The sequence below is a fragment of the Pithys albifrons genome, chromosome Z (genome assembly GCF_047495875.1).
Source record: "Pithys albifrons albifrons isolate INPA30051 chromosome Z, PitAlb_v1, whole genome shotgun sequence".
NCBI classification, from domain to species: domain Eukaryota; kingdom Metazoa; phylum Chordata; class Aves; order Passeriformes; family Thamnophilidae; genus Pithys; species Pithys albifrons.
Window position 1 is genome coordinate 8,747,347 of NC_092497.1, and position 15,739 is coordinate 8,763,085.

The window sequence follows — 15,739 nt, forward strand, 5'->3', positions numbered from 1 at the left end:
CATGAAAGAATCAATGCATTACTATTGTTTTTTAACATGAAGCTGGTAACACACAAGAAGAAGCATCAGGAAGGTTAAGTGACGTCCATTCCTAGAGATACATCTAAAAGTATCACTGGATAACTCATCAGCAAACTCCTCTCAGCATCACAGGTCACTTGAGATATCTTTAAAAAACTAGAAATGAAATTATGCACAACCACTGACTAAAAATAAAACCATATGAGAGAAAAGGAGAATTTCCAGTAGTAATGGCATAAGACTCACATATTTCCACCAGGTACACACACGAAATTGGAAAAATGAAATTGTTTGTAAAGGACCTTTCCCTCTGCAGAGCACAGTGAGACTGTGGTCATGAAGAATTCCTACACTGCCACAAAAAAAACACCCCAACACAAAAGTATTTTTGACTCTCCCTCCTTCATCCTTCAAAACCAACACTTTAGACAGCACTTCTTATCCCCCAACACAGTGAGGGTCAAACTGTGAAAGGGAAGCAAAGACACTGCAGAAGCTTCATCAATGAACATTCAGTCCTCAGGTGCATCCACCTCCTCAAAAATCATTTTGACTTAAACAGTCTCCTGAAAAATAAACCATTTTACAGACACCCCCCCCCCAAATTGTAAAAACACCCACGTATTTATAGGACTACAAAGATGACAAGCATGCTTCACTGGGAGTACAAAACCCAAATAACAATTAATGGAGAGTTACAAAAAGACTTGGGCAGTGTCCTGGGAGCTTTGGATTCCATTTAACAAGAAGCCCTCCCACTGAGTGACACACTCCAGAAAGGACCCCCTTGCTTTCTAAACTCCTTCTCAGAAGAGAACAGTCTGGGTGCACATTGATCCAATCCTAGCCAAGGCGTGCTCAATGGTTTAAGTCTGAAGAACTACACAGGTAGAATTGAGCAATTACGAAAAATGTCCTGAAGGATTAGGGACATGTTCATATTGGAAATGCATTTTTGAAGGAAACATATAGTATTAAAATTCATTATAATAATGATTGGACTAAAAAAAACCTAAAGCAGAATTATTTATTACCCATTCCAGGTAGTTGTAACTATTGGTAGAGTGCACTATTTGTTAAGTCAATCCCTTCAAAACCAGCTTAATAGTAACTAGAGAATGATGTAACTCCTCCAATAACCATGGGCCAATCCTTTTGCTCAGCCTCAAGGAACAACTTGGAGCGAAGCATCATCACTCAAGTGAGGAATCTCCAAGCACATTACACTAGGAGGGGTGTGCTGGAAATCCCTGCAGTCCAAATGTGGCACTGGGATTTTACAGTGTCAACTCTTGACTGTAAGGCTTTTCTTCCTTGGACAGTTCAAAAAGCTCAGCATCTTTAGATAACTTATCAGGGCCTGGTTTCTCTCTCAGGAACTTTGTTTCCACATCTCCATCAGAGCAATTCTCAGAACAGGAAAAACTATTTTAAAACCCCACAAAATGGTTAACTTTACAACTGTTCAATAAAGATGCTTTCAGCATTCTTAGGAAAAACTCCAATGGGTGACTTCCCTATCCTCAATCAAAAAGAACTCTAGAAAGAAGGAAAAAGTCTAAGCTGATTTACAAAAAGATAAGCAGAGTCCTGCTACAAGCAAGACAGGAAATTCTGCGAAACACAAGAGGAATAAGGGCTGTCCCAGGAGACAAAGGGGAAACCACAGAAAAACCACATTGTGGCAACACAACCACATCTCATTAACTTTAGAGTTTCATACCACCAAAAACTCCTCCACACATAAAGCAAACCACCATCACCACCCTGCCCAATAACCCACTGCCCCGACACCACCATAACCACCATCCACAACTGGAAAGCACGGCGGAAACTCGCTGCAATCAGAAAGCGGGGAAAGGAAACACAATGCCACACATAAAGCCGCACACACCGGCACCGGCCCCAGCACAACAGCCAACACCACCACCCAGCCTCACCAGTCTGCTGCCCAGCACCACCCAACAGCACCCACAGCCCCACCATGCCTGCGCTCACAAGCACACAGCCCCGACGCAGCCCCGGCGCCCCGGCACTGCTGCTCCTGCTCACGGCTCTCACTGCCGCCCTCGCCTGCCAACACCTCGGCACCCACCAGCACACCTTCCCCTGGGACGCACTCCGCCTCCTCCACCACGTGGCTCCCAACTCCACGCAGCCCTGCCAACTCCACAACGCGCCCTTCTTCCCCGACACCCTCCTCCACACCCACCTCAACCCGCAACAAGCCGCCGCCACCGCCCTACGCATCCTCCAACACCTCTTCCACACCCTCGCCACCAACGCCACCGCCCAGCACTGGCACGCCCAGCCACGCCACCGCCTCCTCAACCAACTGCAGCACTACATCCACCACCTGCAGCTCTGCCGCCCCGACAGCGACAGCCTCTTCAAAGGCCCACGCAACCCGCTGCTCACCATCAACAAGTACTTCAGCAGCATCCACCTCTTCCTCCACGCCCACAACCACAGTGCCTGCGCCTGGGACCACGTACGCCTCGAAGCTCAAGCCTCTCTCCAACACCTCCACAACCTCACAAGCACCCTGCGCCCATAGCCCCAACATCACACGCACACACACACACACACCCACGCCCACAATGCTCCTCCGGCACCCACCATACACACCCACCTTTCGCCTCCCCTCACCCACAACCACACACAGCCCTCACACCACGCACCCGCACCCTCCAAACACTCACCCTCTATTTATACAACCTCAAACACTTACTTGCACAATGCCCTTCACCCATTTATTTATCTATTTATTCTCTTATTTATCACACAACAAATAAAGACCTTTTATGAAACCCTTGAGAGTGTCTCTCGTCTCACCAGCACACCAACGACCCTTCGGCACTGGGGGAAGCCTCCTCCACTCAGCACCTACGCCAGGAACTGACCCAAACGGGGCTCTGCACATCCCCTGCCCACTCTTCCCTCTGACACCTCCACCCCAGCATCAACCTCTTTGCACAAACAATCCTACAGCATTGCCAACATCACAGAGTCATAAAATCCGAGAATGAGAAAAGAATGGGGGGTTATCCTTGGAGCTGACCTCCTCCTGCCTTCCTGCTCCAGGACTGTCCTCTATAGTCTTTTTCTAAGGATCATGACCAGATAGCTCTGGAATATCTCCTTTGCTATTGACATCCAACAACAAGAAAGAGTTGCCTCTCCCAGGGCTCAGCCACACACACATTAAAGAAATCCTTCCACATTCTCAGGCACAACTTCCATCTCCCAAACACCCCTTGTTCACTTTTCTGGTACCACCCAGCACAGCCTGGCTAAAGCATCTAGACCCCCACCCCTCTAACACGGACATACAGGGAGAATTTTCCACTTCCACTCCTCTCTCATACAGGCTGAACTCACCCAGTCCTCTCCAATCTTTCCTCCTAACTCAGCTGCTCCTCTCCCCTCAGAGGCTTCATCACCTGCAACCTGCTGGAAGTGCTCTTTCTAATGCACCACAGGACGCCATTGCCATCCTGGACTCCCGGGGGCACAGACACAGACAAACACACACACAGAGACACACACAGAGACACACACAGAGACACACACACTCACAGAGAGTATTTCTCAGGGACAGATTCTTATCCACTGGCACCCACACCTCCTTCTCCACTCAGCTGCCCCCCAGCAACTCGCACACCACCCTCTGCAGATCTTATCCCTCCCCATATCCAGGACCTGCACTTGCCTTGCCTCAGTTTCACAGCCTTCCTCTCTGCCCTTCCTTCACCCCTATTCATGTCCTTCTCAAGGCCTCCACAGCACTCCCTGCCATTGGCCACTCCTCCAACTTTGTGCTAGCACAAACCTGAGCCAAAGGAATCTGCCCCTTCCCAACAAACACTCACAAGGGACCTAAACACTCCTGGACTCAGCACCGACCCTGCAGGGACACCACTACTGACAGCCCCACACTACACTCTGGGCCACTCATCACTGTCCTCTGGCACTGCCATGGAGACACTTCTCACTCCACCCTGACAGACACTCGCCCGCTCAGCACTTCCATATCTCACTTTGGACCCTCTTGGCAGACAGTGCCAAGTGCCTCCACCACAAAGCAACGGACACAACACCCGCTCCTCCCCACACCTCCACCGCTTCAGAATCCTCCCAACAGAATCCTCCCAACAGAATCTTCCCCAACCAAGGCAAACTCTTCCCTTCGTCCCACCATCAGCACAACCAGCACTTTGGCCCTTGTCTCCTCAACACCTTCAACTTCTATTCCCTTTCACGACAAATCCCACGTGCATCTCACGACCATACTCCAAGAACAACAGGCACCTGCTGTTGCAGCAGCTCCAAAGGAGGCAAAAGCACCATCACACCAATGGGGCAACACTCCTTCATGGACAGCCTGACACAGCTGCCATTCTGCAGCCCACACAACAGAAACCTCAACGCACACCTTACTCAACTCTTTCAACACTTCCAGGCAGCTCACAACAAAGATGCAAACACAACTTGGAAAAGGGCCTGAAGCCAATGCAAAAGGGCTCCTGCTTTTTAAAACCAAGAGCCCAAAATGATGTCACACCTTGGGGACGACACACTGACACAGGGGGCTCACAGGGCTGCTGGATGCCCCAGCACTGCAAGCGTTCCTTGGAATATTGGCAACAGACTCCCACCAACCAGTTCTACCTCAAGATGCCCCTGCTCAAGGCTGGGTGTTCGAATGACATCACCTTCAAAGCTCCCTCACAACTCAAACCATTCCAGCAAGTGAGGAAGAAGGGCTACAGCACAAACCACTTGCATTGTGGTCACTTCGCCTCCTCTTCCCATTGCAGCCGTTCCACAAGACCCCTCACTCCCTGGGCCTCCCCACAGCACCACACAGGAGCAGCCAGGCCAGGCCAGCACACTCTGCTTCCCTGGGCACATTCTTCTCTCGCTCTCCACACACCTCATGTACAGACACACACAACACACAAACACACCCTCGCTCCAGCACCACGTGCAAGGGATCACACACACCCCAAACTCGGCTGCAACACCAAAGCTCCCACCTCTTTTCTACACCTGCTTCCTCAACACTTCCCCCCTGCCTGCTTTCCCTCTTCTCATCAACAGATCCACTGCAGCTGCCAAAGCTCCACCCACCAACACATCCACTTTCCCACAACATTCTCCCAACCAACTACTGCCCTCAAACCCTCCCTGCAGCAGAGGGATACCCAGGCCCCCAACACTGACATCACTGCACAGCCCTGCTCAAACCAAAAGGAAAACTCTGGCTGACATGAAAACAGACGTAAGCCACAAAGTGAAAGGAAAACAGTGGCTGACATGAAAACAAACGTAAGCCAAAAAGGGAAAGGAAAATAAACCACAGCCACCACAAGGCCACTGCACACGGAAAAGCGCCTGGGCACACAGAGACTTCCCCTGCACAACCCTCAGCTCCAGCATCTTCCCTGCCACACAGGTCACACTGACTGCTCTCCACTTCCCCCCCCTTCTGTTTTCTCCGTTTGAAAAATGGGGCTTCTGTTTTCCCTATCCCAGTCATCAGGGCCTCCCCCTCACTTTAAAAATTAAAAAAAAAAAAATAAAAAGAAAAGTGGCTCCGCTACATCCCTGGAGGTCCCTCATTACCCAAGCCTCATTCTCAGTGTCTCCCAGGGACCTCTGCAAATTCAGATTCCTTACAGCTTCCGCAGCTTCATCCACTCCTCAAGTGACCTTGGGCTCTTCATTCTCCCACTCCCTGCATTTCCCTCTCTCCACTTGGGCAGCGTGGCTGGAGCACTTGCCCTTGAATACTGAGGCACCGAAGTCTCTGACAACCTCAGCCTTCTCTTTCTCCACGAGAGCCACATCTCCCCCTTCCTTCCACACTGGGCCCTTTAGACCTCCTCCTTCTTTTGATGACAATGTATCTACACAAGGCTTTCTGTCAGCCTTCACAGCCCTGCACAAACTCTATTCTATCTGGGCCTTGGATTCCCTACCCTTGTCACCACCTTCCACTACATTTTCCATCTATTCCACCAAAGGCCCCTTCTATTTTCCGCTTCCTGAAAGCTTCTTTTCTTCCTTTGGAGTTTACTCAGTAGGTCCTCAGCCAGCCATGGAGGCATCACAGCCATTTCCTCCTTCTTGGCACGTGTTCAGCAGGAAATTCAGGTATCATTTTTCGGTCATGCTGCCCTCCCAGTCTCTATCCCATGTCATTCTGTTCAATCTCCTATCTGGGCCACTGAATTACAAGTTGGACTCAATAATCATTGTGGGTCTCTTCCAAGTCAGAATAGTCTGTCATTCTGTGATTCTACCAAGCAGATCCTTCAACAGACCCAAATCCGCTCCCCTCAAGTCCACACACTGACCTTACCATGTGTCCTCCTCACTGTCCAACTCCAACTCCATCATCCCATGCTCACTGCAGACAAGGCTGCCTTGCTACATCACATGCCACAAAACCTCCTCCCTCTTCACCAGCACAACATCCACCATGGCACCTCTCCTCCTTGGCTCCTCAATCACTGCTGGAAGGAACTTGCCACTGACACTCTCTAGGAACCTCTGGGATTACCTGTGCCCTGCACTCTTCTCCCTCCAACAGATAATGGGGGATTCAAATCCCCCATGGCCTTGGGAGCGTGAAGCTGGTTCCAGCTGCCAAGAGACGGCTTCATCCACTCCATCCTGATTGTAAGGTGGACTGTACCTGACCCCCACTCACACATGCCTTTTCCCTCCCTTCACTTCAATCTTGACTCACAAGCTCCCAAATGCCTCCTCCTCCTTCCCCACACACACTTCCATGCTCTCCACATGGATGCTAACATGGACTCCCGCTCCTGCTCCTTGTCCCCATAGCATGTCTTTCTGAAAAAGGGGAAAACCTTCCATTCCAATGCTCCAGACACAGGAGCCAGCCCACCATGGCTCCCTCATGCTCAGGATATCACACCCACGCAGCCCTGCGCACGACTCCACTCCCTCTCCTTTGTTCCCCATACCCCACTGGACTTTGTGGAAAGGCATCAGAGCCTCCAGCCAAGTCTTCTCTGCTCCAGCTTCAACAGCACCAGCTCCTGATTCAGCCTTTCCCCCAACGCAGGTGCTCCTGTTCCCCTCAGCAGCTTCTTAGTCCTACACAGCACCACCTCCAGGAGCTCCACATCTCTTGGGTAACACGTAGCCTGGAACCGGAGAGAGTGTTCCAGATCAGCCCTCTGGTGATGGACACTGCTGTAGGTGAGGGCTCTGGTGATGGACAGTGCTGCAGGGGAGGGCTCTGGTGATGGACAGTGCTGCAGGGGAGGGCTCTGCACAGTACTTTGATTAACTGCGAGCATTCCTCATTCGATCTCCAACCAATTCATGAACAGACACAGAGAAAGCACAAACAGGCATTTCCTCCAAGGACACACAACTTTAGACCACAGACAAGACAAAAATAATGCAGGAAAAGCAGAAGCAAATCTCTTCCCTTCTTTCTCAAGCCTTTCTCCTGCCTTCCTTTCCCCATCTCAACAACTCCAGTCACGTCAACTGGGGCAGCTCCATGCGGGAACACTCCAGTGCTCCATGACCTATACGTATGGACACGTATCAAATTCCTGCAGCCCTTCACACATCGATGCAAGAGGGGATATCCAGGTCCCCAACACTGACATCAATGCACATCCTTACGTAACGTGAAAGAAAAACTGTGGCTAACATGAAAATAAAGGCAAGCCACGAAGTAAAAGGAAAACCCAACATCGCCACCACAAGGACACTGCACATGCAAAAGACGCCTGGGCACACAGATACTTCCCCTGCACAGCACAGGCCATGCAGCTGCCCTGCAGATGACAGGGAACCCCCAATACCCCTCCCTGACACACCTCACCCCCAACGCCTCTGCACCAGCTCTTTCGCAGTCCACGCTCACCCGCTCAACCAACCTTGCCCAGCACAACACCCACACGGCCCTCCCCGACCACGGACACCCCAACAACCCACTGCCCCGACAACACCACAAACCCCAGCCCACACTGGAAACCACGGCGGAAACTCACTGCAATCAGAAAGCGGGGAAAGGAAACACAATGCCACACATAAAGCCGCACACCCGGCACCAGCCCCAGCACAGCAACCACCACCACCACCACCCAGCATCACCAGCCTTCTGCCCAGCACCACCCAACAGCACCCACAGCCCCACCATGCCTGCGCTCACAAGCACACAGCCCCGACGCAGCCCCGGCGCCCCGGCACTGCTGCTCCTGCTCACGGCTCTCACTGCCGCCCTCGCCTGCCAACACCTCGGCACCCACCAGCAAACCTTCCCCTGGGACGCACTCCGGCTCCTCCACCACGTGGCTCCCAACTCCACGCAGCCCTGCCAACTCCACAACGCGCCCTTCTTCCCCGACACCCTCCTCCACACCCACCTCAACCCGCAACAAGCCGCCGCCACCGCCCTACGCATCCTCCAACACCTCTTCCACACCCTCGCCACCAACGCCACTGCCCAGCACTGGCACGCCCAGCCACGCCACCGCCTCCTCAACCAACTGCAGCACTACATCCACCACCTGCAGCTCTGCCGCCCCGACAGCGACAGCCTCTTCAAAGGCCCACGCAACCCGCTGCTCACCATCAACAAGTACTTCAGCCACATCCACCTCTTCCTCCACGCTCACAACCACAGTGCCTGCGCCTGGGACCACGTACGCCTCGAAGCTCAAGTCTCTCTCCAACACCTCCACAACCTCACACGCGCCCTGCACCCATAGCCCCGACACCCACACGCACACACCCACGCCCACAATGACCCTCCGGCACCCACCACGCACACCCACCTCTTGACTCCCCTCACCCACAACCACACACAGCCCTCACACCACGCACCCGCACCCTCCAAACACTCACCCTCTATTTATACAACCTCAAACACTTACTTGCACAATGCCCTTCACCCATTTATTTATCTATTTATTCTCTTATTTATCACACAACAAATAAAGACCTTTTATAAAACCCTTGAGAGTGTCTCTCGTCTCACCAGCACACCAACGACCCATCGGCACTGGGGGAAGCCTCCTCCACTCAGCACCTACGCCAGGAACTGACCCAAACGGGGCTCTGCACATCCCCTGCCCACTCTTCCCTCTGACACCTCCACCCCAGCATCAACCTCTTTGCACAAACAATCCTACAGCATTGCCAACATCACAGAGTCATAAAATCCGAGAATGAGAAAAGAATGGGGGGTTATCCTTGGAGCTGACCTCCTCCTGCCTTCCTGCTCCAGGACTGTCCTCTATAGTCTTTTTCTAAGGATCATGACCAGATAGCTCTGGAATATCTCCTTTGCTATTGACATCCAACAACAAGAAAGAGTTGCCTCTCCCAGGGCTCAGCCACACACACATTAAAGAAATCCTTCCACATTCTCAGGCACAACTTCCATCTCCCAAACAACCCTTGTTCACTTTTCTGGTACCACCCAGCACAGCCTGGCTAAAGCATCTAGACCCCCACCCCTCTAACACGGACATACAGGGAGAATTTTCCACTTCCACTCCTCTCTCATACAGGCTGAACTCACCCAGTCCTCTCCAATCTTTCCTCCTAACTCAGCTGCTCCTATCCCCTCAGAGGATTCACCTCCTGCAACCTGCTGGAAATGCTCTTTCTAATGCACCACAGGACACCATTGCCATCCTGGACTCCTGGGGGCACACACACACACAGACACAAAGACACACACACACACACACACACACACACACACAGAGTCTTTCTCAGAGACAGATTCTTATCCATTGGCACCCCCACCTCCTTCTCCACTCAGCTGCCTCCCAGCACCTCGCACACCACCCTCTGCAGATGTTATCCCTCCCCATATCCAGAACCTGCACTTGCCTTGTCTCAATTTCACAGCCTTCCTCTCTACCCTTCCTTCACCCCTATCCATGTCCTTCTCAAGGCCTCCACAGCATTCCCTCACATTGGCCACTACTCCAACTTTGTGCTAACACAAACCTGAGCCAAAGGAATCTGCCCCTTCCCAACAAACACTCACAAGGGACCTAAACACTCCTGGACCCAGCACCGACCCTGCAGGGACACCACTACTGACAGCTCCCCACTACACTCTGGGCCACTCATCAATACCCTCTGGCACTGCCATGGAGACACTTCTCACTCCACCCTGACAGACACTCGCCCGCTCAGCACTTCCATATCTCACTTGGGACCCTCTTGGCAGACAGTGCCAAGTGCCTCCACCACAAAGCAACGGACACAACACCCGCTCCTCCCCGCCCCTCCACCTCTTCAGAATTCTCCCAACAGAATCCTCCCAACAGAATCTTCCCCAACCAAGGCAAACTCTTCCTTTCTTCCCACCATCAGCACAACCAGCACCTTGGCCCTTGCCTCCTCAATACCTTCAACTTCTATTCCCTTTCATGACAAATACCAAGTGGATCTCACGACCTTACGCCAAAGACAGCAGGCACCTGCTGTTGCAGCGGCTCCAAAGGAGGCACAAGCAGCATCACACCAATGGGGCACCTCTCCTTCACTGACAGCCTGACACAGCTGCCATTCTGCAGCCCAGACAACAGAAACCTCAACACACACCTTACTCAACTCTTTCAACACTTCCAGGCAGCTCACAACAAAGATGCAAACACAACTTGGAAAAGGGCCTGAAGCCAATGCAAAAGGGCTCCTGCTTTTTAAAACCAAGAGCCCAAAATGATGTCACACCTTGGGGACGACACACTGACACAGGGGGCTCACAGGGCTGCTGGATGCCCCAGCACTGCAAGCGTTCCTTGGAATACTGGCAAGAGCCTCTCACCAACCAGCTCTACCTCAAGATGCCCCTGCTCAAGGCTGGGTGTTCGAATGACATCACCTTCAAAGCTCCCTCACAACTCAAACCATTCCAGCAAGTGAGGAAGAAGGGCCACAGCACAAACCACTTGCATTGTGGTCACTTCGCCTCCTCTTCCCATTGCAGCCGTTCCACAAGACCCCTCACTCCCTGGGCCTCCCCACAGCACCACACAGGAGCAGCCAGGCCAGGCCAGCACACTCTGCTTCCCTGGGCACATTCTTCTCTCGCTCTCCACACACCTCATGCACAGACACACACAACACACAAACACACCCTCGCTCCAGCACCACGTGCAAGGGATCACACACACCCCAAACTCGGCTGCAACACCAAAGCTCCCACCTCTTTTCTACACCTGCTTCCTCAACACTTCCCCCCTGCCTGCTTTCCCTCTTCTCATCAACGGATCCACTGCAGCTGCCAAAGCTCCACCCACCAACACATCCACTTTCCCACAACATTCTCCCAACCAACTACTGCCCTCAAACCCTCCCTGCAGCAGAGGGATACCCAGGCCCCCAACACTGACATCACTGCACAGCCCTGCTCAAATCAAAAGGAAAACTCTGGCTGACATGAAAACAGACGTAAGCCACAAAGTGAAAGGAAAACAGTGGCTGACATGAAAACAAACGTAAGCCAAAAAGGGAAAGGAAAATAAACCACAGCCACCACAAGGCCACTGCACACGGAAAAGCGCCTGGGCACACAGAGACTTCCCCTGCACAACCCTCAGCTCCAGCATCTTCCCTGCCACACAGGTCACACTGACTGCCCTCCACGTCCCCTCCCATTCTGTTTTCTCCGTTTGAAAAATGGGGCTTCTGTTTTCCCTATCCCAGTCATCAGGGCCTCCCCCTCACTTTAAAAATTAAAAAAAAAAAATAAAAAGAAAAGTGGCTCAGCTACATCCCTGGAGGTCCCTCATTACCCAAGCCTCATTCTCAGTGTCTCCCAGGGACCTGTGCACATTCAGATTCCTTACACCTTCCCCAACTTGATCCACTCCTCAAGTGACCTTGGGCTCTTCATTCTCCCACTCCCTGCATTTCCCTCTCTCCACTTTCTGCAGAGTGGCTGGAGCACTTGCCCTTGAACACTGAGGCACCGAAGTCTCTGACAACCTCAGCCTTCTCTTTCTTCACGAGAGCCACATCTCCCCCTTCCTTCCACACTGGGCCCTTTAGACCTACTCCTTCTTTTGATGACAATGTATCTACACAAGGCTTTCTGTCAGCCTTCACAGCCCTGCACAAACTCTATTCTATCTGGGCCTTGGATTCCCTACCCTTGTCACCACCTTCCACTACATTTTCCATCTATTCCACCAAAGGCCCCTTCTATTTTCCGCTTCCTGAAAGCTTCTTTTCTTCCTTTGGAGTTTACTCAGCAGCTCCTCAGCCAGCCATGGAGGCATCACAGCCATTTCCTCCTTCTTGGCACGTGTTCAGCAGGAAATTCAGGTATCATTTTTCGGTCATGCTGCCCTCCCAGCCTCTATCCCATGTCATTCTGTTCAATCTCCTATCTGGGCCACTGAATTACAAGTTGGACTCAATAATCATTGTGGGTCTCTTCCAAGTCAGAATAGTCTGTCATTCTGTGATTCTACCAAGCAGATCCTTCAACAGACCCAAATCCGCTCCCCTCAAGTCCACACACTGACCTTTCCATGTGTCCTCCTCACTGTCCCAATGATCTCCAACTCCATCATCCCATGCTCACTGCAGACAAGGCTGCCTTGCTACATCACATGCCACAAAACCTCCTCCCTCTTCACCAGCACAACATCCACCATGGCACCTCTCCTCCTTGGCTCCTCAATCACTGCTGGAAGGAACTTGCCACTGACACTCTCTAGGAACCTCTGGGATTTCCTGTGCCCTGCACTCTTCTCCCTCCAACAGATAATGGGGGATTCAAATCCCCCATGGCCTTGGGAGCGTGAAGCTGGTTCCAGCTGCCAAGAGACGGCTTCATCCACTCCATCCTGATCGTAAGGTGGACTGTACCTGACCCCCACTCACACATGCCTTTTCCCTCCCTTCCCTTCAATCTTGATGACTCACAAGCTCCCAAATGCCTCCTCCTCCTTCCCCACACACACTTCCACGCTCTCCACATGGATGCTAACATGGACTCCCGCTCCTGCTCCTTTTCCCCATAGCAGGTCCATCTGAAAAAGGGGAAAACCTTCCATTCCAATGCTCCAGACACAGGAGCCAGCCCACCATGGCTCCCTCATGCCCAGGATATAACACCCACGCAGCCCTGCGCACGACTTCACTCCCTCTCCTTTGTTCGCCATACCCCACTGGACTTTGTGGAAAGGCATCAGAGCCTCCAGCCAAGTCTTCTCTGCTCCAGCTTCAACAGCACCAGCTCCTGATTCAGCCTTTCCCCCAACGCAGGTGCTCCTGTTCCCCTCAGCAGCTTCTTAGTCCTACACAGCACCACCTCCAGGAGCTCCACATCTCTTGGGTAACACGTAGCCTGGAACCCGAGAGAGTGTTCCAGAGCAGCCCTCTGGTGATGGACACTGCTGCAGGTGAGGGCTCTGGTGATGGACAGTGCTGCAGGGGAGGGCTCTGGTGATGGACAGTGCTGCAGGGGAGGGCTCTACACAGTACTTTGATTAACTGCGGGCATTCCTCCTTCGATCTCCAACCAATTCATGAACAGACACAGAGAGAGCACAAACAGGCATTTCCTCCAAGGACACACAACTTTAGACCACAGACAAGACAAAAATAATGCAGGAAAAGCAGAAGCAAATCTCTTCCCTTCTTTCTCAAGCCTTTCTCCTGCCTTCCTTTCCCCATCTCAACAACTCCAGACACGTCAACTGGGGCACCTCCATCCGGGAACACTCCAGTACTCCATGACCTATAAGTATGGACACGTATCAAATTCCTGCAGGCCTTCACACATTGATGCAAGAGGGGATATCCAGGTTCCCAACACTGACATCATTGCACATCCTTACGTAACGTGAAAGAAAAACTGTGGCTAACATGAAAACAAAGGCAAGCCACGAAGTGAAAGGAAAACCCAACATCGCCACCACAAGGCAATTGCATATGCAAAAGATGCCTGGGCACACAGATACTTCCCCTGCACAGCACAGCCCATGCAGCTGCCCTGCAGATGACAGGGAACCCCCAATACCCCTCCCTGACACACCTCACCCCCCACACCTCTGCCCCAGCTCTTTCGCAGTCCACGCTCACCCGCTCAACCAACCTTGCCCAGCACAACACCCACACGGCCCTCCCCGACCACGGACTCGCCAACAACCCACTGCCCCGACACCACCACAAACCCCAGCCCACACTGGAAACCACGGCGGAAACTCACTGCAATCAGAAAGCGGGGAAAGGAAACACAATGCCACACATAAAGCCGCACACCCGGCACCAGCCCCAGCACAGCAACCACCACCACCACCACCCAGCATCACCAGCCTGCTGCCCAGCACCACCCAACAGCACCCACAGCCCCACCATGCCTGCGCTCACAAGCACACAGCCCCGACGCAGCCCCGGCGCCCCGGCACTGCTGCTCCTGCTCACGGCTCTCACTGCCGCCCTCGCCTGCCAACACCTCGGCACCCACCAGCAAACCTTCCCCTGGGACGCACTCCGCCTCCTCCACCACGTGGCTCCCAACTCCACGCAGCCCTGCCAACTCCACAACGCGCCCTTCTTCCCCGACACCCTCCTCCACACCCACCTCAACCCGCAACAAGCCGCCGCCACCGCCCTACGCATCCTCCAACACCTCTTCCACACCCTCGCCACCAACGCCACCGCCCAGCACTGGCACGCCCAGCCACGCCACCGCCTCCTCAACCAACTGCAGCACTACATCCACCACCTGCAGCTCTGCCGCCCCGACAGCGACAGCCTCTTCAAAGGCCCACGCAACCCGCTGCTCACCATCAACAAGTACTTCAGCCACATCCACCTCTTCCTCCACGCCCACAACCACAGTGCCTGCGCCTGGGACCATGTACGCCTCGAAGCTCGCGACTGCTTCCTGTACGTGGACAGACTCACACGGCAGATGAAGCATCGAGCTGCTCAGGACCCCACTATATCTACGCACCGTGACCTCCCAGCCTCCGGCAGCGCTGGCAGCCAGAGAAAGAACGGCGGCAGAAGCAGCAACCTGGGCGGGGATCTCTCAGAAACGCTCAGGTCGTTCCAGCCAGAACACTGAGCTGATGGGGAAATGGCTATGGCCGTGGAGAAACTGGGACTGCCGTGTGTCGTAGCCGACACACCCAAACCACGGCCACTAGAACAGAAGGAGGAGGAAGTTTCTGTTCTGCACAGACATGGACAGCTGGGAGACACTGGGGATGGGGATAGGGGTGGTTCTGATTACCCAGGGCATTATCAACTCCGTCCTGACTGCAACCTCAACTGATCCAAGAGGTACAGTACCATGGACACTGCAGGGGATACTGGGGTACTCTCAGGTCAATCACTATTTATCTCAGAACTCTGTTGACTTATTTTATTTATTTGTTTAATTTATTTATTTGTTTATTTATTTATTTATTTGGCCTACTGCTAATTTATTATTCATTCACCTGCTACAAATAAAGACTTTTTCTAAAACCAAAACAGATGGAAGAACTAAAGTTGTGGTCAAGTTTACATCTGACAAGGAAAGATTTGGTCTTTCAGGTGGGCATGGAGGAGTCTCCATCCTACAGCCCTCTCACTCAGGACGATCCCTCCTGACCAGGTATGAACACTCTCAGGGTCCCACTGTGCCCTAAAACCCCACAGCTATCTCCCACTGATGCCAGACCCTTGCAGCACCCAT

General features: G+C 52.7%; 4 protein-coding genes across 7 annotated transcripts in view; 3 read left to right on the plus strand and 1 right to left on the minus strand.

The window, feature by feature from the left end:
- UBAP2 (ubiquitin associated protein 2) overlaps positions 1-15,739 on the minus strand; it is a 151,004-nt gene that overhangs the window by 31,285 nt on the left and 103,980 nt on the right. The window lies entirely within an intron of this gene.
- Positions 2,006-2,578, plus strand: LOC139684577 (interferon-like). Its single transcript, XM_071580678.1, has one exon. It carries the CDS (start codon positions 2,006-2,008, stop codon positions 2,576-2,578), a length of 573 nt encoding a protein of 190 aa, XP_071436779.1.
- Positions 8,214-8,786, plus strand: LOC139684578 (interferon-like). Its single transcript, XM_071580679.1, has one exon. The coding sequence runs from the start codon at positions 8,214-8,216 to the stop codon at positions 8,784-8,786; it is 573 nt and encodes a 190-aa protein (XP_071436780.1).
- Positions 14,408-15,124, plus strand: LOC139684583 (interferon-like). The gene has a single exon (XM_071580687.1). It carries the CDS (start codon positions 14,408-14,410, stop codon positions 15,122-15,124), a length of 717 nt encoding a protein of 238 aa, XP_071436788.1.